Source organism: Xyrauchen texanus, chromosome 37, assembly GCF_025860055.1.
Source record: "Xyrauchen texanus isolate HMW12.3.18 chromosome 37, RBS_HiC_50CHRs, whole genome shotgun sequence".
NCBI classification, from domain to species: Eukaryota; Metazoa; Chordata; class Actinopteri; order Cypriniformes; family Catostomidae; genus Xyrauchen; species Xyrauchen texanus.
Window position 1 is genome coordinate 23,773,630 of NC_068312.1, and position 25,713 is coordinate 23,799,342.

Here is a 25,713-nt window from a genome sequence, read left to right on the forward strand (position 1 = left end):
CTATCAGTTGGCAATAAATCAGAAGTAACAAAGCATGCCTGTAATTGAGATTTAGGCAATATTGCCTTTACTTAACGCACAGACTAATATCAGATAAATTAAGTTTCATTTTGTTTGGTTTGCCCTCCATGCTTTGGGTAGTAATAGAAATAATGTTCACAATGCAACTGAAGCATAGAGCAAAACAATTTCACTTGTGACAGCATTTTTATTTATGAGAGGTGTAACATTTTTCTTGCTGTGCAAAATCAGTGTCCTTGCTAATTGTGAAGCTCTGTACATATATACAGTCAGCTATTCCCAACATTGTATCTGTTATTTTTTGCTTTGTATATTTGTAACAGAACTATTTGAGAAATACATTGATTTGTCCCACTGAGTTTGCCTTTTTATCATTCTTAATAAATGAGCTGCTGATTTTTCATGTTCGTAATCAATATTCAAAAGAACATTCTAGACCAGAGTGACAGCAGTTGATAAACGTGACTTTTAATCACTCATATTCTGTATAGGAAGTTTCCATCACTGTCAAAAAACTCTTGTCCCTTCTGTTCCACTGGACTGGGCTTTTCCTGCAGTGTTTGCACGATCTGCTCCAGTTCTTCTTCTGTCAGAATCACTCCATCCCATTCATCTTCCAACTCAATAGCATCTCCCACGTACATTTCAGTAGTCTTTTGCACATAGTCAGGCTTCTCTTGTAAAATAGGTGTCACTTTCTGCGTGGCCGATAGTTGAGATGTTACTCTTGACACTGATGGGACATTACCACCAGAGGGCATCAGTCCTGTCTCACCCTCCTTCACTGAAAGAACTCCATTGCTCAGTGTTGTTAGTGCACCTGTGTTTCCCGATGCAAGTATGGCTGGTGTAGCATTTTTTGGCAGTGGTAGCCTGGAGTGTCCAGCTTTGTCATCTCTGAAAGACAGCTGCCCAATACTGGGCAATAATTTAGAGTCTTGCTGGAGCTTTCGCTCCGTTGTTGGGGCGAATTTGCTGCGGAGGACTCTGGAGATGATGTCAGGACTTACAGAGAAACCCTCCGCTAACTTCTGTATAGTCCATTCGTCTGGGGACTCCTGCTTTAAATATCTGTGTAAAGAGACATACAATGTCAGTGTTTGGAATGGCAGCAGATAATTTTAAATGGCACAAGAAATATATCAGAAAACGTGCACACAGAAAAATTTCAGAGACACTTACATGGTTTCAACATTTGTGGAAATCAAAACAATTATGAATTTAAGGTCTGGAAAGATATGGAAATTAATACAAATCTTAAAAGTTGTTGAAATATCGGTCTTGAATATATTTTTTTCTAGTTAAGCTATGCTATTAAATATTTCATTGATGAGAAATTCATCATTGTGCAATTCCCCTTTTGAACCCTGTATTAAAATCTCTGGATGTTATTTTGTCTGATTGGAGACATTTGGGCACTAATAATAACAATTATTTAAATCCAGTGTTTCCCCTAGGATTTTTTTTTTTAGCAGTGGTGCTGTTGTGCGCACGTCCATGAGCACGCAACACCAGGCCCGTATTAACGTGAATTGGTGGAGGTAAAGCTTAAAACGATCTTAGTATCATTATAGATGGGTTATTCATGTTTGCCTTGTCATGTGTGCGTTTATTTACCTGGGAGCTTTTGACACTTGGAGGACTGCAGAATCCCAGATAGCTGTAGTTTTAACTGTCAAATAATTAAAATGCCTAAACGCAGAATATTACTAGCACCATTTTTATTAATCATAAATACAATTAGATCACCTATTTAACAGAACATACACAACAACTATCAAAACTACCGAATACCACAGTGGGTCTCAACTTGTTATGCTTCGGGACCCATATTTTACATTGGGCACAAAGTTGCTACCCAACACAGTAAAATAACCTAACCTGTATTTAAAGGGATAGTTCACACAAAAAGGAAAATTAACTACCATTAACTTAACCTCATGTCTTCCCAGATGTGTATGTCTTTCCTCAGCAGAACACAAAGACTGTTAGAAGAACATGTAGCTCTGCAGGTCCAAACAATGCAAGTGATTGGCGGCCAGAACTCTGAAGGTCCAAAAACACAAAGGCAGCATAAAAGTAATCCAAAACTCAGGTGGTTTAATCCATATCTTCAGAAGCGATATGAGCGGGTGAGAAACAGATCAATATTAAAGTCTTTTTTTACTAAAAATCTCCACTTTCACATTTTCTTTTTTGTAAATTCACAATCTTTTGTTATTAACAAATTGTACTGATTCCAGTCACAGATTAAATAAACATGGAATCAAATTATATGAACTTGATACCCTTCCCTCCCGACTAAACGTAGCGAGAGAACAATCGAGAAGTTCTAACATTCATTAAAAGGACACAAACGTGGTAAATCTCAAGTTATTAGCAAAAATAATCAAAGATTGAGCACAAGCGGAATAAACAACAGCTCGCTCTACTTTCGCCATTTCCCGGTCTTTATACGATAGACGTGATCTGACGTAAAGTTGACTGATGATGATTGAAGTGATAATCGACCAATCGCAAGACCTGGTTGTGACAGCAGGGAGAGTGAAAGTGGAGAAAAGATACAACGAACAAAACGCAGCTCTCCTGTTGGAACACTGCCAAACTCTGTGCACCACTCCCGAAACGAGGGCGCTCCAGATGACTTCCATCCCCTAAGGATGACATGTCTTCAGATCATAACGCCAGCCAGGACCCAATTCTTTATGTACCCACGCCCTATATTAATAAACGTCCCATCGCCTAGAATACAGAGTCTGGGGAAAATTTTGATTTGAGTGCCCAATACATCACACAAAACTCTGAACCTTAACCAAAATTATTGGATCTTAACACACTACCAAAAAACATGGGTTGTGTCCCCATCTTCTGATTGGCATCACCAGCAGGTGGGTGTGTCTTTAAGACCAAGCCTATACAATCTAGAGGGGGTCCAAAAGAATTGATGCAAAATCTTAAATGGTATCAGACGCACCCTTGCATCTCTAGATATAGACTTGACATTTTTTAGAATCCTAGCCCACACTCCCCCCTCCAATACCAAGTTGAAATCTCACAATCACTTAGAGATGTTGAAGCTCTGTCCCCCTGACTCTGAATTAACAATGTATTCGCTGATGCCTCATTACCTTTTCCAATAGCAGGATCATCATTCCCAGAGTGTCTGCTGCTTTAGTGGGGGTGTATGCTACTCCCAAAAATAGTACAGGGTAGGTGGCACAGCTGTGGGAATTCACATTATTTGTGCATATCACCACCTACTGGTTGCGGCTGGTCACAGATGGAGATTTATAGTAAAATGGGACTTAAATATTTATCTGTTTCTCACCCACACTTATCAAAATGCTTCTGAAGATATGGATTTAACCACTGGAGTCAAACTGATACTTTTATGCTGCCTTTATGTGCTTTTTGGACCTTCAGAGCTGAGATCTTCTAAAAATCTGTGTTTGTGTTCTGCTGAAGTCAGTCATACACATATGGGGTGGCATGAGGGTGAGCAAATAATTTTTAGGCTACCCATACCTTATTATCTAGCCTGTGTCACATTTTGTTTTATATCTTGCATAGTTTTGTTTATGGATTTCAATTATTTGTACTGTTTAAGTCAACAACGGTACACCACAAATGTATGCATAAATGGGCAACATTGAAAATCTATGAATTCAGGCATATTAATGAACTGAATTACACGGATACCTTATCTGCTCAATGGCTTTCCAGCTGAGTATTCTCTCTGCCGCTCCAGGTTTGTTCATTTGCCTCTTGATCTTGTGGAACTTGGCTGCTTTTTGCCTTCTCTTCTCTTCACTGCATTGAAAACAACATTAATGCACGAGGACAGAATTGTTTGCCTTTGTGCTTGTGTACTGAGGGACTCACTTCACAACAGACTTCAATTTGGCTTCCACTGCATCCGTATCATCTTGTTCAAACATATCATCCTGTTGTCTCTGTTTTGGATGGGAATCAGAATACCTCTGAGACACCCGCCCAAGCGTATTTCGGCTAACATGGCGACAAACCTGGCAAGTAGCAGGTGATAGGAGAGTGGCCAGCATATGGGCCATTCTCCAAGGTGTGACCATTCTGTTGTTAGAAAAATAAAGTCTAACTGCCTTATTACAAAACATAAATCACTTAAATGTCACAGCCACAAAAACCTGATCGCAGCTTGTCGTAACCCAACAACTTTAAGTATATTAAAAATAATAATAATGTGAAATATGTTATTTACACATTTTGTGAACAGTGCGAACAGACTCACGTACACCTCGTGCTCTTCACTGTGACATTTCGCCTCCGAAAGCATTGGGTTTAACCACGCCCCATAAGACTTCTTCTTTTATTGCCGGACTGGTATCATGAGCTCATGCCGCCACCTACTGTTCAGTTTAATGGATCGTATTCCATGCTTTTCGCTTTTTATATATATATATATATATATATATATATATATATATATATATATATATATATATATATATATATATATATATATATATATATATATATATATATATATAATATATTCGTTTACACCAAGGCTACATCCATCATGACCCAGGTGTCAGCTGGCGCTGCTTGTTCAGCTGCTCCAGCTTCCACAATGAGTCCCTCTGGATACAGACTGACGCATTACAACACAAATCTGTTCTTTGACATATTTAAATTCTTTCACTCAAACCTGTCCTATACATGTATTGTATTAAAACCCTATATCCTAACCTATCTCTATTAACCTCTATTCCTAATAGATACTCCTAATCCCTATCTTTATGTCCATTATTATTTTTTTTTTATATATATAATGTATTAATTCCCTTCTCTCCTGTATATTCCTTCTACAATCAAATATGACATTCTCTACAGTTTTTTTTTTCCGCATAAATCATTTCCTTGGATTCCTGTTAAAGCCAATGACCAAGTCTTAATCTAGCCTAGTTACCTCATGTTTCTGTCACATATACATTTATTCATTTCTACCAGTTTATTTTTGCTTATATAAAAGTCTTCCCTTCTTGTCATTATCCCATATTTCTTGCCACTCTTTCTTAATATTTTTCTTAATAATAGATTTTATTTCCCTCTTACCTAGTGGTACAATATCCTCTTCATTTATTTTTAAAGCCTTCTTCGCTAACTCATCAGCAGCTTAATTTCCATGAACCCCCCATTAAGCCTTTCGTCCCTTCACGGCTATTGATTGATTGTAATTTGAATGCCATTTTTTTTATATTTTAGATTTTTGCTTAATTAAAAAAAGTTTTTTTTTTTCCCGGATGCACTCGGTTCCGTTCGCCGATCACATGCGCCGAGCCAGCCCCCTTTCTTTTCTGTGTGGCTCATTTCATTTTGTCCGCAACACTATGCTCGTTTGAAATGCCAAAAATGTATCATGTTAATTTTATGTTTTATGTGTATATTATCTGTGAATATTCCCAACACTCTGACAGTGCGATATTTGAATGGGATATGGGATTTTTTTTATATTTATGAAATATCTTAAATATGTGTCTTCATTAAACTTAAAATGGATTGAAAGACACGTCTTGGCTAAATTAAAGGACAGGTATATTGAGTGTCTTTTTTCATCATATTTATTTCAATTTAAAGCAACATCATTTAAATTATATTCACTTTATCAGCAAGGGCATGAACGATATCTGCCTTTAATCTCGAAGGCGTCTGATCCACTACAACAGGGTTCGGCAACTTATGGCACGCGTGCCAGCAATGGCACGTGGATGGGTAATCACTGGCACGCCAGCAACTGGGGTGAGAGCAGTAGACTATTTTAATCATATAAATTTGCACCTGTGTTCCAATCAACATTTGACGTAATCCTTCCTCATGATCACGCAGCGTGTTTTCATTAGCTGAATGTGAGGCTATTCAAAAAGTTAAAATGTCACGAGACTTCAGTTTACCCAACGGATTCGTGCAGCACGTGCAAGACATTCACGCATCACGAGCAGGTTGGGCTTCAGTTTCGCACGAGTAAACGCGCCCGCAATGCTTCGGTCAGACTGCGCGGATGACAACCTAATCCGAATTAAACGATTAAAAGAGAAAACATCGTGGGGTTAAAAAGAATTATTAAAATATTAAATAAACCTGGAAATAATCGTTTTTGTTTTCGCTTGTGATGCGAATGGCTTGCACGCGCAGCGCGAGTCTCGTCACGCTTTTAGTGTTTATCCTCCCATTCAGCTCATGAAAACACGCTGCTTGATCATGAGGGAGGATTACATCAAGGTGTAGATTGGAATGCAGGTGTGGAAAAACGTCATATAAATAAAATAGCCAGCTTCTCTCACGCTGTTGCTTGCTAGCTTGCTAGTGATTACATAATTACAATTACATAATATATGAAATATTTAAGATTCCACTCAATTTCGTGATCAGTCATCAAATAAGTATGTTTGTGGCATTATGTTAACTCATAACACAAAAGGACAAGGTTTCTTTCATTAAAGCATTTTAGATGCTCTGAAAATTAACATGCAGGATCATGATTATATAGGATCATGGGTTTTGTAAAAAAAATTCGCTCAAACTGTTTAATAGCTACCATTTGTAATGAAAAATAAACGATTAAATTAGAAAAAAAAAGTGAAACATTTCCACTAGGTGAAAATCGCATACATTTGCGGGGGTTTGTCGGCTCAGCCATTTACCTGGAAAATTAAGTTTAAATAATAAAAGGTTGCCGACCACTGCATTACGAGACGTGAGACCTGTCAGACTTGACAGCTCGTATTTCACTCCTCTGACTGCAGCCGAGGAGTTAGGCATCTCACACAAGCCTATTTGGAAGAGAACGAAATATCACAGTTGTTTAATCCAATAAGCATTAAGATGCGTCGTCACCAAGTCGTTTCCCATCATGCTTGCAGTTTGCGCAGCTGGAAAAATCTAACTGCGCCGCTTGACTACAACTGCGCGCGTCACGCTCTCACGAGACCTTTTGTTTGGCATATGTCACCATGACATCACCGCAAGACGGGACAGATTTCTAACCGGCATGCACCTGCCGCTGATTACCTGTGATTGGTTCTGTGCAGAATTTGCTAATCTCAAACGAGCCTAATAAGATATATCTGCTCAATTATTAATTAACTTAGCCAGTGTTGTTATATGTGTATCGCAGACTATGTGTATGTAACTAAAACATCAGAAGCACCTTTATAATATACATTGGGTAATATAAAATGCAGGGAACATGTTTCATGCAGTTTATAGTAAGTCTTGCTATCAGCCCTCAACAAGGAAACATTAAGTCTAAAAATACACCTGGACTCATGCCCAAACCTGCAGTCAAGGGCTTTTGTGTGTGAACTGGCCCTCAACCTGCCCTTCAAAACATCATTTGATTTCATAGAAGTCCACCAGCTGTGTATACACTTAATGATAAGTAGCTGGATGGTTTTGAAAATGCCTTGCATCTCATTGAAGAATCTAGTATTATTTATTTTTTGTTAAATGACAGATGAAGTGAGGAAGGAAAGATGGAGCAGTATACAGCTACGTCAACCAGTGGAGACCAAATAGTGGTTCAGTCTGCCAATGGACAGATCCAGCAGCAGGTAAAATCCAACTACATTTATATTAATCATTTAGCTTTAGCAGATATTTCTATCCAAGCGACTTGCAAAATAAGAACTAATAACATGCCAACTAACAGGTTTCCCTTTAGTGAATTTCTTGAAAAAAAAAAACCATCACAAGTGTGTGTGATTTAAATTTTCCCCTGAATTTTTTAATAATTATCGAAACCAGAAATGTAACTCTATGCAGATCTGTATCAGGTGCACTTCTGTTTTAAAATAGCATTAGAGTAAATTAATTCAGGAAGTGGTTTCCAACTCCAGCATGCTCTCCTGGTGAAATGACATGCCTTTTTCTCAGCTAAGATAAAAACATCCTATAGTTTATGTGGCAAATGCATATGAAGTCTATTTTGCCTTGCATCTTTTCATTCGTCTTTGATTGCATTTATGGGCACACTAGAATTTCACAGAATAGCTCTCTGAGATAGACAGTCTGGATTATAAACTAGAAAGTATAATATTAGTAGGTGCTTATCTGTACTTAGAAGTGTAAAAATACAGTACATATCTAACAGCTGTAACAGATAATGCAGTACAAGGTATGGTGAGGGACAATCCACAGGCTCAGGGCACCATGACAACAGTACAGCTGCAGACAGTCAGCTGAGGACATGTGAGGTGTCCATTTTTCAAACGAGTCTCTGTTGTACATCTGGGCCTTCCACATCTCTTTCTGTCCTCGTTAGAGCCAGTTGTCCTTTGTTTTGAAGACTGTAGTTTACACCTTTTTATGAAATCTTCAGTTGATTGGCTATTTCAAGCATTGTATAGCCTTCATTCCAACGGAGCATTTGACAAACGTGAGTTCGAAAGATCTGCTCGGAAGGCAATAGCTGATGGAATCTAAAATACAACTTACCAGTAAACACTGAAACATTTCTTAAGGCTCTCTCTCTCTACAGTAAGTGAATTTACCTTTTTAGATGGCAAAGAAAAATAAAAAAATAGTAAAAGACAGGGAATGAATACACTGCATGTATGACTTTTTCTGCCATGTTGTGCTGTGAAATCAAAAAAACTTGTACCATATTTCCCTACACTTTTCCTCAATTGCAGATTCAATTATTAGACCTATTAGCATTAATAGCCTAGTGTTATTGTTCTTAAGGATAATATAACACAATATTGCAATAATTTCAATAAAGAAAAGACAGTGAGCCAGTGTTTTCTTATATATTTTTTAAAATTGTATGCATCATATTGTATACTGCACTAAACGTGTTATTTGCAATGTGGACTATTCCACGTGTATTTGTATCACAGTACCTTGTGTTATATTATCCAGGCATGAATCCAAACATTATAAAAATTGTAGCTGGCTTTGGGAATACTCATAGCAAAATACATGTGCAAATATAAATAGGACATATATTTACAGTATCTCACATAAGTGAGTACACCGCTCACATTTTTGTAAATATTTGATTATACCTTTTCATGTGACAACACTGAAGAAATGACCCTTTGCTACAATGTAAAGTAGTGAGTGTACAGCTTGTATAACAGTGTAAATTTGCTGTCCCCTCAAAATAACTCCACACACAGCCATTCATGTCTAAACCGCTGGCAACAAAAGTGAGTACACCCCTAAGTGAAAATGTCCAAATTGGGCCCAAAGTGTCAATATTTTGTGTGGCAACCATTATTTTCCAGCACTTCTTTAACCCTGGGCGTGGAGTTCACCAGAGCTTCACAGGTTGCCACTGGAGTCCTCTTCCACTCCATGACGACATCACGGAGCTGGTGGATGGTAGAGACTTGTGCTCCTAGTACATATGACTCAGGCATTTAATTTAAAGTCTCTTAAAGACATGCAAAAGCTTTGTGAATTGCAAAAGGCTGCATTTAATAAGTAAACGTATAGAGTGCATGTGCAGCGCGTTTTAGTGAATGGCTCTTCTTTTTTGACACAAACATAGCACGTGAAGGTCGTGATGCACTGCTATTTTTAGCCCTAAGAGAAGTGCACTATATATGTGTGCTCCACAAGATATCAGATGTAAAGTTGAAGTCAGAAGTTTACATACACCTCAGCCAAAGACATTTAAACCAAGTTTTTCACAATTCCTGACATTTGATTGTAGAAAACATTCCCTGTATTAGGTCAGTTAGGATCACTACTTTATTTTAAGAATGTGAAATGTCAGAATAATAGTATAGAAAATTATTTCTTTCAGCTTTTATTTCTTTCATCACATTCCCAGTGGGTCAGAAGTTTACATATATTTTCTTAGTATTTGGTAGCATTGACTTTAAATTGTTTAACTTGGGTCAAACGTTTTGGGTAGCCTTTCACAAGCTTCTCACAATAAGTTGTGGGAATTTTTGCCGATTCCTCCAGACAGAACTGGTGTAACTGAGTCAGGTTTCTAGGCCTACTTGCTTTCACATGCTTTTTCAGTTCTGCCCACAAATCAGATTGAGGTCAGGGCTTTGTGATGGCCACTCCAATACCTTGACTTTGTTGTCCTTAAGCCATTTTCCACAACTTTGGAGGTATGCTTTGTGTATTTGTCCATTTGTAAGACACATTTGCGACCAAGCTTTAGCTCTCTGGCTGATGTCTTGAGATTTTACTTAAATATATCCACATCATTTTCCTTCCTCGTGATGCCATCTATTTTATGAAATGCACCAGTCCCTTCTGCAGCAAAGCACCTCATAACATGATGCTGCCATCCCCATGCTTCACAGTTGGCATGGTGTTCTTCGGCTTGCAAGCTTCAACTTTTTTCTTCCAAACTTAACGATGGTCACTATGGCTAAACAGTTACATTTTTGTTTCATCAGACCAGAGAACATTTCACCAAAAATTAAGATCTTTCTCCAGCATCTTCACAGCATCTTCTGATTTGCATTTATCGCACCAAACTACGTTAATGTCTATGAGACCGAATGCATCGCCTTCCTGAGTGGTATGATGGCTTCGTGGTCCGATGGTGTATATACTTGTGTACAATTTTTTGTACAGATGAATGTAATTCATGGAAATTGCTCCCAGTGATGAACCAGACTTGTGGAGGTCCACAATTTCTTTTCTGAAGTCTTGGCTGATTTCTTTTGATTTTTACATGATGTCAAGCAAAGAGGCACTGAGTTTGAAGGTAGGCCTTAAAACACCTCCAGTTGACTCCAATTAGCCTATTAGAAGCTAATTGCCTAAAGGCTTCTCAAATTTTCCAAGGTGCTTAAAGGCACAGTTAACTTTACCCACTGGAATTGTGATATAGTCAATTAAAAGTGAAACAATCTGTCTGTAAACAATTGTTGGAAAAATTACTCATGTTATGCACAAGGTAGATGTCCTCACCAACTTGCCAAAACTACAGTTTGCTCATATGAAATCTGTGGAGTGGTTTAATTAGTTTTAATGACTCAACCTAAGTGTATGTAAACTTCTGACTTCAACCGTAGATGCTCAATAGTTCGGTTATCTTTTAACATGCATTTTACAATGGCACATGAGGAGCATTTCAGCATTTTTTAAATAATAAGGGAATTAAACTACTGTGAACTAGCCAACATACAGTAACTTACAGGTCTTCCTGGAATAATCTGATGGTCAAAATAAAACCCTGAGGGTTTTAAAGTACATTATAGACTTTACTACATGTATATTACATATATACTACAAGTATACTATTGAATTACAAAATTCTTAAAGTTATTAATAATTATTTTTATTATTATTATTTGTTTACAAATTATTGTTTCACTGTACTTATTGTTAAATGTGCTGCTACATTATCCAGTAGACAAGTCAACAATAAAGTTTTTCTTAATAGACTTTAGATTTATATTGAATAATATGCAGTTAGAGGTTTGTGTTTCTTTACATATGAAAAAGTACCCACAACTAGTTCCACACAGTGAGGTATAGATATTATAAACTAATTAAGAACAAAAACTAAACTTGCATTGGATCAGCCAATACTTAGAGTTTAGGTATCAGAATCAGATCAGCAGAGAAAAAGTGGTATCGGTGCATCCACAGCCTAATTACACCTGGATTATCTATCAGACATGTTCAGAGTTATCAGACAGAGTTATCATTTTTAAATAGTTCATCCATAAAACCTTTAATTACCCTCTTGATGTTTTTAAAACCTGTATGACTTTGTGTTGAACTCAAACAGAGATGTTAGGCCGAATGACTGGTGCTTCTGTCACCATTCACTTTCATTGTATGGAAAAATAGATGGAATGAAAATAAAAGGTGACTGAGGCTAACATACTGCCTAAAATCTCCTTTTGTGTTCCACTGAAGAAGAAAAAATATGCAGACTTGGAACAAAAGGGTGTGTAACTTATGACAGACTTTCATTTTGGGGCGAACTATCCCATTAGCTATAACCTTTTAGAACAAGTAGCAGTATGTTTTTAAAATGACATTTAACATACAGTAACTACATTCCCTTTGAAACATAAATACACAAAACCCTGCACAAACAAGATGACCTGCATTCAAGGTTATTCAGGTTGGAACTTGTTGTTCTCCCTCTTCCATAGGCATGATCACCATCCCAGCAGGCACTCTGGCAGGAATTCAGAACATCCAGGCAGCAGGCCCACTAACACTTCAACAACGAACAGCGGACAGTACACAGACACTGTTATTCTGCCAATATCTGGCAACATGGTGAACCGGTCATGGTAAGAACTCCTGATGAGGTACCTAACAAGCTAATATCGTCCCTTTCATTAATCATCACAGGTGTGGCAGTGTGCATGCTGTGATAAAAATGTGTGATATGAGCGTGAAGCAATCGTCTGTGTTCCGCAACTGCTTTCGAGTCATTGAATAATGTATAACGTGCGAGTAAGGGCAGCCGGTGGCTTTTCTGGTGCCCTCTTAGGGTAAGATGGTGCCCCTCTAGGGAGTTGGTGCCCTACGCAGACTGCATAGTATGCGTGTAGCGAGCGGCCGTACTGATAATAGAATATTGCACCATATCAAAGAAAAATAAATGACAATTTGCAAAACTGCAGCATCCCACACATTGAAATAAATATAAACCCAAAGCATGCTATAACACATGTGCATTTATAGTATAACTTTTTTAATGTATATAAACAAAGTGCATTTAAATGTAACAATTCAAAACGAATACAATCTGAACAACATAATAAGTTAGCTCCGCCCTCCATCACTCATCTTTGGTTCATTGGTTGACACTGCGTGTCTGATTGACAGAAACAACAGGTGAGTCTGTTAGTCTGAGCAGACAGTCCCAACGCATGTGTGTGCGCTTGAGCATTTAGGCCTATGTTATTTTATTTATTTTTTCGTTATTTAAATTAGTTAATTATATTCATTTCAATCTTTTGATGAAATATTTTTATAAATAGATTTGTATCTTCTGATATGTGAGCCGGCTCCCAACGATCACCTACAAGAGCCGACTCTTAGAGCCGACTCGTTCGTGAATGATCCATCACTAGTCAACGTAAACACGTCAGTGTGCATGGTTATTAGCAAGCTGGTGCAAATTTACCTACATCTTTATGATCGTTCACGTAGAGACATTTGTCATACGATTTTTTGTTTGTTTGGTTAATTAGTCTACAAAAGGAATCAAATCAACTCAAAACAAATTTACACATTATCTACTGCATATATATTACTTTAAATCATCATCCAGTAGCTTAAAAAGCTTCTTTTACTGATCTCATGTGAATTGAAAGGGGCACAAAGTCATGGATAATATGTCATATTATTTATGTTGTACATGTAGTCTTAAGTCGTATGGTCTCTAAATGGCTCCTACAGCAGTGTAGCCTGTGTCTGATGGTTCACAAACAGTATGTTGTTGCTCAGCTGTTTCAAACATATTTTGGGCTTTGAACGAAGAACGAAGACTCACTTCTCCATAAGTGTGCTAGGGCCTTAATGTCTCCTTTGTGTTTCACAGAAGAAAAGATATCCATGCAGGTAAATACATTTAAATTCTGGATGAACTACCCTTAAAAACGAATCTTTCTTTCAGGACTGCCTTTTCACATACAGATCCAACCTGCTGAAAGTATTAAGATCTGTATCAATATTTTTTCCTGATGTAAAAGAATTTGGTTTCATCAAATTTGGAAAATTTCTACTTTCAGAAATCTTCCTAGAATTTGATGATTTACTCAGAAGCATGTGGAAATGTGCAACCTCCCTTTACTTTGTGTGTTAATCTTTAGCACTGATTAAAGTGTATGGTTGATATCTGCCAGCTGTCTCATCGCAAATGATCAACTCAGCAGTTCTGTGTCCTTTACTCACGCTAGTTTGTCATCAAGATTTTTGGCCATAATACATTAGCTCATGCCTGATTGAGTAAAACAAATACAGGCAGCGCCTGCCGATGATTGATAGAATTCATTACATTTGCAAGCACATTACGTTTGCTCCTTTTGAGATAGCAGACTGAATTAATTCTATTTGCCCCCCTCTTACAAACTCTGGACGATGGTGGCAGGTGGTGGTGGTGCTGTTCCAGCTATACAGTGAATCCATTTGCCAGGGGCTGAGATGCTTGAAGAGGAGCCACTGTATGTTGATGCCAAGCAATCATCGTACCTTAAAGCGACGACCAGCCCGTGCCAAGCTGGAGGCTGAGGGCAAGATCCCTAAAGAGAGAATGGTGTGTCTTTTTGAATATCATAATAGACTTCTTGCTCTCAATCATGGTCCATGTCCACACTGATTCCTAGCTCTATCCTTCAGAAATACCTTCATGAGTCAGGTCACTGACATGCTATGCAGAGGAAACGCGGTGATGGGGGATGGTTCTTCTTGCCTGAAGAGAAAGAAGAAATGGCCTAGTCCATGCAGGTGAGAGCACAGGGCCGCATCAAGCAGGAAGACCTTCACAATACCACCGAACTCATGAACTCCCACTGGCTGCTCGAATACACCATGTCCCTTGCATAGATGTTCATCTCTGCTCTCCTTGAACTCTTTAGCAGATCCCTTCTCACTCCTTCCTGACATGCTGTCATTTGATGCTCTTGCATGCATCACCTCCTGCTTAGCTGCTTTTCTCTGTGCTTGTTGGCTGCCTGAGACTGTCCGTTGTCTAATTGCTAAGCCATTATTCATATCAAAGCAGTTACCTTATCAGAGTGCATGCAAAAGTCTAATGTGCTGTATTATTTTTATAACCTGTCTATTATCTGAACTTTTATCTCCAATTCTTCAATAATTAAGAAGAAAAAGATCATGACCTCACATCATTTAAATGGTCAGAAATGTTAGTACTGTCAGTTATACTTTAACATCTGTTCTTCTCATGGCTTGCCTGATGTTCTCCATGTCTGATTTGTCTGTTACAATCGAAGCACAGTTAAAATTAACAGAATAAACAAAGCACATTAAAGAATGCATGAACACCCTCTCATTAACATGTCAATTGTGAAATCACCATGTAAATATGAAAAATATTTTTTGACAAACTTAAGAGAAATATGTTCGTTGTTTATGCTTATGTTTCCCTTTATTTTCACTTCTAATTTAATTTCTTGTGAGAAAGGCTGTTGCTTTTTTTATTTGTAATACTTTTGCCTGGCTTTCATACCTATGCAGTGGCATCATTGTCTTTTGTTTATTCTTGTCACATGCTGTAATTTTTATGCTGAATAAATATTCTGACTCAAACAAGACTGTATTAAAACAAAATTTACAACCAAAGATTTTTTTTACTGTGTATTTTAACTTGGTTCTGGTTGTGAGGTCTAACAGCTTTTTTTGTTTAAAATTACTTCAAGATTATAATGCTATAATGTCTGTTAAAGGGATAGTTTACCCAAAAATGAATCCCATCCCAAATGTATTTGTTCCTTCTGCAAAACACCAACAAAGATTTTTAAAATAATATTTCAGCGCTGTTGATCCTCACATTACAAGTGAATGGTGACCAGAACTTTGAAGGCTCAAAAAGGACTTTCAGGCAGTATGACAGTAATCCAAAAGACACCAATGGTTAAATCAATGTCTTCAGAAGTGATATGATAGGTGTGTGAGAAATTGAAATTATTGAAAACCTACACTTTTACTTCCAAAATTCTGAAGTGACTTTCATTTTCACATTCTGCCACCTACTGTTTGGGGCTGGTCAAAGGTGGAGATTTATAGTAAAAAAATGACTTTTTAAAAAAGGATCGGTTTTTACCCACACCTATCATATCGCTTGAAGATATGGATTTCTCTTATGTTAACTTTACAGTTGAAGTCAGAAGTTTACATACACTTAGGTTGAAGTCATTAAAACTCATTAACAGATTTAATATGAGCAATGATAGTTTTGGCAAGTCATTTTGGACATTTTTTGGACCAGCCTGTCTGTATGATAGCCCATGGTTTATGACATAGACTATGATAGCAGATCATATTTCATCAGTTACCCTAGCTCTGGCCCTTCTTTGAGCGCCATTATGCATTGTAACTCCTCTCCCTCTCTCTTGCCCTTGTCCCACTCCTCTTCCTTGTCCTGGTGCTCGTCTTACTCTCCCTCATGCAGGCATTTTTCTTACTTTCTTTGTGTTGCTCTATAGATCCTAATTCAAGAAAGTGGAGTTGTGTCCTTTAATCTACTTAGCTGCCGAATGAAAACAGATATTTTAAGCCCCCTATTGGGTGTTTCTCACGAACCCTGTCAAGAAAATGCCCCTTTCCTGTTTTACTCCAAAACCAAATAAGAAATTAATTTTGCATATAAAAATGTAATCCTATTTTTGGGGCCCATTAAGATCTTTTACACTGTGAGATTGTTTACAGGACGGTTGTGCACATTTTACTCCTAATTCTCATTATAATAAAAAAATAAATAAAATAAAAATAAGCTGGACAGCATATTATCCTTCTTGCAACATGGAAAAATATATATTACTTAAATTGGAAAGTATATATTACTAGTAGTAATTCATTTAATTTCTCTGATTTTAATTTGAAAAAAAAAAATTATAATTTTTTTTTTATGCACACAGCTTCAAAATTTTGGCCACCATTCGCTTGTATAGCCTAGTGCTGAACTATTTTACAAAAATCTTTGTTTGTGTTCAACAGAAGAAAGTCGTAAACATCAGGGATGGCATGAGGGTGAGTAAATAACGATAGAATAGTCAGTTTTGGGTGAACTATTTCTTTAATATAAGGTCATCAAGAGTGCTCTACAGTAAACATACATTACGGCACATGATGCACCGTTAAAACATGTTCTCTACACTACGCCCCGCCCACCGCTGATGACGCTGCTGCTGGCCGTCAGCCGGACAGTTAAATGTAATAATCTGTGATCCGCTGCGGCTTGGAGTGAAATTACATTGTTATACATTCTAGCCAATCGCATCCGTTTTACATCCGCACTAGACAGTTTGTTGCTATCTAACAGGCATTTTGCGCAATCACTCTCAATCCTTCCGCTTTTGAGACACTCGGAGCTTTAGAAACGATCCAGCAACATACGAACGAATCGAAAGGTTACGGAGCTGAAGGTCTATCGCGCAAAACCGTCGGCAACGGATCACAAATAACGTCGATTTAGATTGCCATGTCAGAATCTGGCGGGGATGCAAAGCTGGAGGTGAAACAGGCCAGCAAAGAGTTTAAAGAGAGTGAAAACGTTGCCGAGAAATACTCCGCGATGACAAGCACCAAGAACAGCGACGTGAACATGAACGTCGGAGAGCTTTCCGCCGCATTCACTGCGGTCCCGACCCACAAATCTATTAAGAAGGTAAGAGGGACGTGGCTTTTCTTGGGTTAGCTGTTATGGAATGAACACGCATCGTGTGTGTATACAAAACATCGCATAGTGCCGCACTTGAGTTTGGGACATGTCGCTCATTCTACTGGGATAATTAGGAAAGATTATACCTGGCAAGAGTTGAACTAGAGGTGTACTGTAGCCCGTTGTTAGAAACAGGTGACTTATATTTCTTATAGTATTTCATCTGCAACAAGTAATTTCCCTGCTCTGGTTAGACTGTCACATATCTGTTTGAGCCACTGACCTATACTGCAGCTTTCACATAGTAAAAAGGCCAGATTCTCCGTTTTTTTAAACATCCAAGCTAAATGAAATGGGGAGAAAATATAATTTTCATGTACACAAATAGATTCCCATAGATTATTCTACTAATATCTAGAAAGCTTTACATTTAAATTATGTTGCAGGGTGTACATGAAGCTGAAATCAGAACAATATCAAAGTGTGAAGGTGCAAGATAGATAGACAGATAGATAGATAGATAGATAGATAGCTAGATAGATAGGTATATTAGATAGATATATATATAGATGGATAGTTGAATGGATGGATGGATGTATTGTGCTTGTATGTGGGTGAGTGGGTGGTGAAGGAGCTACACTACTCTGCCCTCTCTCTTAATGAGTTGTCAGCTGGTTATACAACAGAGCCAAGGGCTGTTCTGCGGCTTCTCTTCTACATTATACCCAGTGCTAAATAAAATTCAGTGCCGAAGTTGAAATTTTGTCTTTATATATATATATATGTATACCGCTGATGTTTGTGGTTCACATAGTCATGAAAAACATGAAAATATCAGGGAACTGTATAATGGTGATTTCCAAGGCTGGAAAGGTCATGGAAAAGTTACGTAAAGTCTTATTGTAAATATAAATTTTTCTCTTTGAAATTATTTTTTAAAATCCTTATCATCGGAAGAACAGAATTGAATGAGTGACAAAGGTCTCTGACCAAAATGTTGTGTGATTTAATAAAGATTTGCAAGCTGGCTGACATTGTGCAGGATGTTTTCTGTTTTATTTTTCTGTTACATCAAGTGTATCTAGCGCAGCTGCCCACGGCCAGTCAGGTGTGTGAAGGGTATTTGTTTGAAAAATCCTCAGTAGGGTACAATGAGGATAGTTGCACCCCTTAAGGAATGTTTAGAAAAATACACATCTTTTTATTGAATATTGGTGGAGCAACATAATTTGTGTGTAAAAGAAATAATAACGGTAGGTTGTTTTAAATAAAATGTATTTAAATTAAAAGGTTGCGAGGGGGCTTATAGTGATATAATGTAGATATAGTGATATAGTTAGAAGCAAAAGTATGTAAACTTATGCAAATACATTTGAGACAGCAAGATGTTTTTTGAGTAATAAATGAAGATAATGCTTATTCAAAATAACCACTTTAAAAAACATGCACCATTGCCTGTTACTTTAATTTCATGCCATTTCATAACATCTCAACTCTATTTTATAAACAAATGAATCTTATGATTGATCTGTCAATGTGAGCCACTTTGAACCTTCTTCATAACAGATCTTTTGTATCTACTTAGGAAAAACTATGTGTTTTATGGTGGCCTTTAGCCCCTGCAAAAGCACATTCCTTTCACTTCTTGCACAGATATTGTAAAAATAAAAACAACTTTTTATTTAATCACCTGGAACAATACTGAATGACAAATGACAAATAAGTATTAAGTCTCAGAATAAATGTGATCATTTCGAGGATTTTCATAGCTACCTGAATTTACAACATTTTAAAAATTATTTAATGTTAGATTAAAATTGAACTCAGAATCAACTTTTAGACATTGCACACGATGACCTCATAGATCAGGAACATTTTGCAGTGCATAGTGATACATTTAGGAATGTGCTGTGGTAGTTTTTGTTGCTATCTTGTGTTTTGGGAAGAAATTCAATCAAAAGTGCCTTTTGCACATGGGGGCCTTTAGCCCTGTTGTGCGCTAATCACAAACGACAGCTAAATCATGGAAATGAATTGACAACCCAGTATATAATCTCTGTTGCAGTGCGGTTGACGATTATACATTTGTCAGTGCTAAATTAATTAATTTACATTTATAAGTAACTTTTTTACATTACAGTGTATTTATTATATATGAGTATTCGGAAGATAGCACATCTACACCGATCAGTCACAACATTAAAACCACCTGCCTAATATTGTGTAGCTTCTCATCGTGCTGCCAAATCAGCGCCAACCTGCATCTCAGAATATCATTCTGAGATGATATTCTTCTCACCACAATTGTACAGAGCGGTTATCTGAGTTACCATAGACTTTGTCAGTTCAAACCAGTCTGGCCATTAACTGTTGACCTCTCTCATCAACAAGGCGTTTCCGTGCACAGCACTGCCCCTCACTGGATGTTTTTTCTGTGTAAATTCTGAGTAAAATCTAGAGACTGTTATGCGTGAAATCCCAGGAGATCAGCAGTTACAGAAATACTCAAACATGCCCGTCTGGCACCAACAATCATGTCACGGTCCAAATCATTGAGATACATTTTTCCCCCATTCTGCTGGTTGATGTGAACATTAACTGAAGCTCCTGACCTATTTCTGCATGATTTTATGCACTGCATTCCTGCCACACAATTGGCTGATTAGATGATTGCATGGATTATTGTTGGTGTCAGATGGGCTGGTTTGAGTATTTCTGTAACTGCTGATCTCCTGAGATTTTCACACACAACAGTCAACTAACAACGCTCTTTACAGTTGTGGTGAGAAGAATATCATCCCAGAACGCTATTCTGAGATGCGGGTTGGCGCTGTTTTGGTGGCACGAGGGGGACCTACACAATATTAGGCTGGTGGGTTTAATGTTGTGGCTAATCAGTGTATATCTTTCAACAAAAATATTTTGCACATACACTTTTGGACTTTTATAGATTTTAAAACCCTTTCTACACCAGCAGAGCAAATCAATGACAGATTTCCCTTCTTTGTCCAGTTCGGACAGCAGCAAATGTTTTTACATTTATTTTTTATTATTTGCTTGATAAATGACCTTAAGATTGTGTACTCAGTTTTTTCACTTTCACCATCTAAAGTCTCTTTTGTAATTCATTGAAAAATGATCAAAACTCATTCTGTTGTTTGAAGCATATTGTAGTATTTTCCCCTTTGATCCTGTTTATTCCCTCTTTTGTATATTCTGGCAGGCCTTCCCTAAGTAATCACAGTTTTTTTGTGCAATTGTATCCTTTTCGCTACACAGTTTGAGGGTGTGAGAAAGTTGCTCTCTCTGTTTCTTTCTCAGTACCTCTGCTTTGTCTCCCTGTGAGCGCGAGGCTCTGATAACATTGCGGAAGAAAGTTGCATTGAGCTGAGAAATATGAGACACGTCTACTCGGTTGCCCAGGAACATTCTATCCTGTGTTTCGTGGATGGAATTTTGGCATGGGGCAGCGGTCCGGCCCTACCTGCTGAGAGCCTTCCACTGAGCTTGGGCTCTCCTCATAGTTATTGTTCTCAGTGTTTTGCCTTGCCTTTGACTCTCAAAGCTTTTTTTTGGTAAATTCTTTCAAATGAAATTAAAACTTTTGGTGGCACTTTTTGTTTCCTTTCTTTCTCCTTGCTTATTACACTTAATGGTATAATGCACATAGTTTTGAAGATTAGATCAAATTACAGGAAAGTTTCTGAAATCCACTGGTTGAACGTCCAGTTCTGCTGAATGGATTAGGGTTTAGACTGATGTTGCTGCTTCATTGCCTGATCTTTTCTCTGCCATTAGGGTCTTTTTGCACAGAGTAGTCATCTGAGAGAGCTTAGATCTCATCTCATTTAAGTTATTCATGCTAGTGCATCTGCACTTCAGAGCCCAATTAATTAATTAATAACCCTTAAATAATAATTAATATCATATTAATAATTCATAAAGTGGTTTCTGCAGAGAGTATTGCTTTTTTTTTTGCAAATGCTGGTGTGTCCTTATACAGAGTTTCATAAGTTTTATGTTCCCAACCAAATCCTGTTAAGATCATTTGATTTAAGTACGTCAACACGACTCTCTCTAAAAAAACACCACTTGGATAGAAAACTAAACCGCTCAGTCAGCACAATGGTGAGAAGTCTGGTTTATACTAAACTTTGTTAATGCTCAAACTCTGTCACAGTCTGCTCATCATTATAAAGTGACCCTTGAGAACCCTTTGTAATTAGGACTTAATAAATGGCTTTTTCGGTTGGGTCAAATAGAATAAAAAATGTCCTACATGCTGTCACGTAGCTTCCAAATCTTATTGAAATCACATGGTTTGATCCTCAGGCATAGTTTGGGTCAAAGCAGGCACTGAATTACGAATGTTTCAACAATGCTTTGAAACCTTTCAGTAACCACAAACTTTGATTTCAAGTTTGTCAGAGTGCATATTTTCTCCTGAAGCTAAATAAACGCTTGCAAACAGAAATTGTGTTCAGCTAAAGCTGTGGTCACACGATACTTCACACTCTATTCACTTTCATTCAAATGCATCAGAATGCTTGTGACAGGAAGCTCAAACTCATGCAAATAAATTTTGCATTCCGCTACACACATAATCTAGATGATGATAATAAATGCGACCAATAGAAGATCTAAACATTACACACTGAACGCTGGGCTCAACACAAAGAATGAACAATGAAGCGCCATATTTTTTATCCTTGCAGGAAAATTTGCATATTATATACTTTAATATTTTGAATACAATATTTTTTGTTATTTTAGATATAATTATTGATGAAAACCAGAAACCCTTGAGCGTGACATCATATACTTTCTATTGCTGTGTCTGAAATAATTTTACATGCTCAAAGCTTAGTGTGACCGGCCTTCAAATGCCAAAGTATTCTACTTTTTCTGCGTGGACAGGGACAGTCCACACAGACAAAGAAGTATAATTTGGCCTTTAAGGGGCAGTCACACTAGGCTTTGAGGCTTTGTAAAATTATTTTGGACACAGCAACTTGATAGAAAGATACGAGTTGTGCACATGCACATGCACTGTTGTCTTTTAGCACACGTTAAATGTGCTAAAAGTACATCACAAAGTAGTTGAACATGTCTTTATAGGCTCTTGGTCAAAAGAGTGTACTTTGAAAAGCTGAGTTATGACAAGATTGAACAGGATGCAGAAAAACAAAGTATACCTTAGCCTTCAAGGGACCCAAATTCAGCCAAATTCTTCTGCAGAGCACAAACAAAGAGTTCTATAAGAATATTTAGGCTCTGTTGGCCCATTCAATGCAAGTAAATGGTGGCCAGATCTCAGAAGGTCTGAAATGCACATAAAGGCAGCATAAAAGTAATCCACATGACTCCAGTGGTTTAATCCATGTCTTCAGAAGAAATATGATAGGTATGGGTGAGAAAAAGCAATATTTAAGTAATTTTGTACTATAAATCTCTATCTTTGACCAGCTCTGACCAGTAGGTGGTGATATGCACAAAGAATGCAAATCACCAAAAAACAATAGAAGAAGAATGTGTAAGTGAAAGATTTATAGACTTAAATATTTGTCTGCCCCCCCACACCTATCACATCGATTCTGAAGACATGAACTTAACCACTGAAGTCATGTGGATTACTTTTTTGTGGCCTTTATGTGCCTTTTGGACCTTCGGAGTTCTGGCCACCATTCACTTGCATTGTAAGGACCTACAGAGCTGAGATGTTTTTCTAAGTCATACACATCTGGGATGACATGAGGGTGAGTGAATGATGAGAGAATATTCATTTCTGGGTGAACTATTTCCTTTAAGGAGGTATGATAAAACATGAGCTTTGCATTATGATCAGTATCTGGTGGTACACCAACAAAACATTTAGTTAAGTTAATATCACAGATTCAAATTTCACAAATACTGTATATCCCTGTTTTAAAAGGGTATGTTTTGTTTAAAAAGTATTCAAGATAATTGACATTTGGTTGGCACAAGACAAAAATGACCTATTGAATGTCTATATTCTGAGGAAAAAAAGACATGCCAACATTGGTCAAAAACGGAATGATATGACAAATGTTGTCGAGATCTTTGTTTTTGTTGACAATCATATTGAGTGTAGTGTACACTCTGTGACCCCAGCCTGGGATTAGAGACTGTGGCTATAGGCCAGGATGGTAATATTAGGACTACAGCAGGCATTGGCAGAGTCAAGGTAAATGGCTCAATGGTGTCTTTTTAATGCCAGAGCGTCGACTGGCCTAGTCCTGGCAGATTTTTCTTTCCTGGTAGGGTCAGTGTGAGGTTCAAAAGCAGAGCTGCATCTGGGTGGGTTTCTTTGGTGTGGCTGTTTGTTGTGGAATATTATTAGACTTGTCTTGTAATAGAGCTGACTGACATGACCTAGTGGATGCTTTAGGGGTTTATAGAAACAAGGTTTAATTCATTGCAGATCCCGGTTTCCTGAATCAACTCTGCAAAGACTGATGGCTCTGAGGGAACCAGTTGGATTAAAACACTCTGGGGCAACAAATACACTCTTCCTTTAGGTTTCATATGGCATTCAGTCACCACAAACTGTCATGTCTGAAGTTTTGAATTTTTCAGTTAGTTCTTTATTTCTATTTTATTTTCAATTTGTCCATTCAATTTTGGTTTTATCAACCAATCACTAGTGATGCAATCAATGATTGGCAGATTAAAGCAATTAGCTGTGCTATCGTAAATCGGCTAATCGTTTAAAAACGATCAAAATTGAAAGTCAAAGAATCTGACTATTAGCATATAATTCAAGAAAATGTCCCTTGTGTGGAAATGCTTTGAGTTGGGTGAAATTGAGAGCTGAGTTGTAATTTGTAAGACCGATTTGATTACAGACCTTAAAGCTTGACACAGGAAGAAATATAACAAGTTTGCTAAAGCAGAGACTGCTTCAGATTATTCTGAAAAGTTCATGTGTTAAAAAAACTTAATTTGAATTTAACAGGGGGAATTCAGCTCAGATGAGTTAAGAATATTGGTAATGTGAATTAGAAGACACATAGAAAAACATAGGGAATTAAATGATTTGGTCACACTTTATATTTGGTGGCATTAACTATTATGTACTAACATTTAATACATACAAGACTATGTATTTACTGTGTAACTATACGTTTTTCAGCAAAATGACCACGTTTATTGTTTTGGAGGAAATTAACCAAAAAAATGTGAAACACCAAACTGTCACTATCGGTAAAGGCAGATGTTCTAAATAATTGGATATTGGTATTCAAGACTGGTACACAAATTTATCATCAGTGCATCATTGGTTGTAGTTACAGTATATTTAGTTTTAGTATTTTGGGACTGCCAAAGTTATTGCATTAGTAAAATAATTTTACAGTTTTTCTCAATCACTTAGGCTCAATTCTCAGAAATATTTTTTTCAAAACAACAATTTCAAATCTCTGAACAAGTAGTTTCTTGCTCACACCAGATTTTAATTTCATATTCATTTAAGCAAATTACACATGTTTTGGTACATGTGTGCAAAAGAGTAAGTACGATTGTCTACAATTTGCACAATAACAAAATGCGCATGGCTTGCTGATCAAAACTGTGTTGATTCTCAGTGAAATTGGCATACTCTACAAACATTCTTTCATCGTGTGAGCCATCACATGCAAAATTATCTATTCAATTCTCAAACATACCGTCTAGGTTACTGTTGTAACCTCCATTCCCTGATGGAGGGAATGAGATGTTTTGTTGAGTGAAGCGACACTAGGGGACTTTCTTGAAGGCCTCGGTTACCTCTGAACTTGAGAAAAGGCTAATGGGAATTTGGCAGAGAGAATTTGTCCCTCCCGTGGACATATTGGTATAAAGGGAGGGAATCATGCCTCTGCTCATTCAGGTTTTGCACTGAGGAGCCGAGAATAAGGTTCGGCCATTGTAGTGGCTCGGTTCAGCGTCGTGGCCAGGTGGGCACAATGTCTCGTTCCCTGATGGCTACAATAGTAACCTAGACGTTCCCCGTCTGTCACTTACTTCGACGATGTGTCGAGTGAAGTGACACTAGGGGGTCCCTATTCAGTCAGGCCATGCGCTGAATCTTGTATTTATGCTAATGCAGGTGCGGTCAGGCAGTTACGTGCCAAAGCAACAGGCTGCGTCAGACTGCACGTACCCTTTTATCTCTCTATGTTTCTCGCATAGAATTAAAGTGGCTGGGGCCATCTTAACGCTATCACACACATAAGGGAAGGCGTTCTATTCCAACTCCTATTTTTTCAGGTTGGAAAAGACCCTGCGGTGAGCACCACCTGCCCAGTCTGGGGGGAGGTAAAGAGTGGCGAAATATGTCACATGGGTTTTCAGGCCACATGTGGAAATGG

General features: G+C 37.6%; 2 protein-coding genes and 1 long non-coding RNA gene across 8 annotated transcripts in view; 2 read left to right on the forward strand and 1 right to left on the reverse strand.

Annotated features, from left to right (window-relative positions):
• Positions 1-484: 484 nt before the first annotated feature.
• On the reverse strand, positions 485-4,350 carry LOC127630846 (neugrin-like). 4 transcript variants are annotated; one of them, XM_052108667.1, is made up of 4 exons: positions 4,289-4,350; positions 3,904-4,110; positions 3,721-3,831; positions 485-1,092 (listed from the first exon to the last, which is right to left on the reverse strand). In XM_052108667.1, exons 2-4 carry the CDS (start codon positions 4,107-4,109, stop codon positions 498-500), a joined length of 912 nt encoding a protein of 303 aa, XP_051964627.1. In that variant the 5' UTR covers position 4,110; positions 4,289-4,350; the 3' UTR covers positions 485-497. The 4 variants fall into 4 exon arrangements, with proteins under 4 accessions (XP_051964627.1, XP_051964628.1, XP_051964629.1 ...); XM_052108668.1 differs by having other exon boundaries at positions 4,259-4,341; XM_052108669.1 differs by having other exon boundaries at positions 4,293-4,311.
• Positions 4,351-7,354: 3,004 nt separating this feature from the next.
• On the forward strand, positions 7,355-15,298 carry LOC127631098 (uncharacterized). Its single transcript, XR_007968913.1, has 4 exons — positions 7,355-7,610; positions 12,144-12,287; positions 14,096-14,260; positions 14,344-15,298. It is a non-coding gene; the product is annotated as an uncharacterized LOC127631098 (long non-coding RNA).
• A 1,338-nt stretch (positions 15,299-16,636) lies between these two features.
• The window catches only part of LOC127630519 (S-adenosylhomocysteine hydrolase-like protein 1), a 35,988-nt gene continuing 26,911 nt past the window's right edge, over positions 16,637-25,713 (forward strand). The window contains exon 1 of one of the 3 annotated variants that reach the window (XM_052108104.1): positions 16,637-16,713. In XM_052108104.1, the coding sequence (XP_051964064.1) occupies positions 16,708-16,713 (6 nt within the window). In that variant the 5' untranslated portion in view covers positions 16,637-16,707. Of the gene's footprint in view, positions 16,714-16,862; positions 17,351-25,713 lie in introns of those variants that run through there. The other 2 variants (XM_052108100.1, XM_052108099.1) reach the window with 2 other exon arrangements.

Coding starts and splice junctions, on each gene's coding strand:
- LOC127630846 (XM_052108666.1), bottom strand. CDS start 4,154: ATGTTTTGTAATAAGGCAGTTAGACTTTATTTTTCTAACAACAGAATG. Junction 3,832..3,903: donor AAATTGAAGTCTGTTGTGAA/GTGAGTCCCTCA, acceptor TTTTCAATGCAG/TGAAGAGAAGAGAAGGCAAA. Junction 1,093..3,720: donor AAAGCCATTGAGCAGATAAG/GTATCCGTGTAA, acceptor CTCTTTACACAG/ATATTTAAAGCAGGAGTCCC.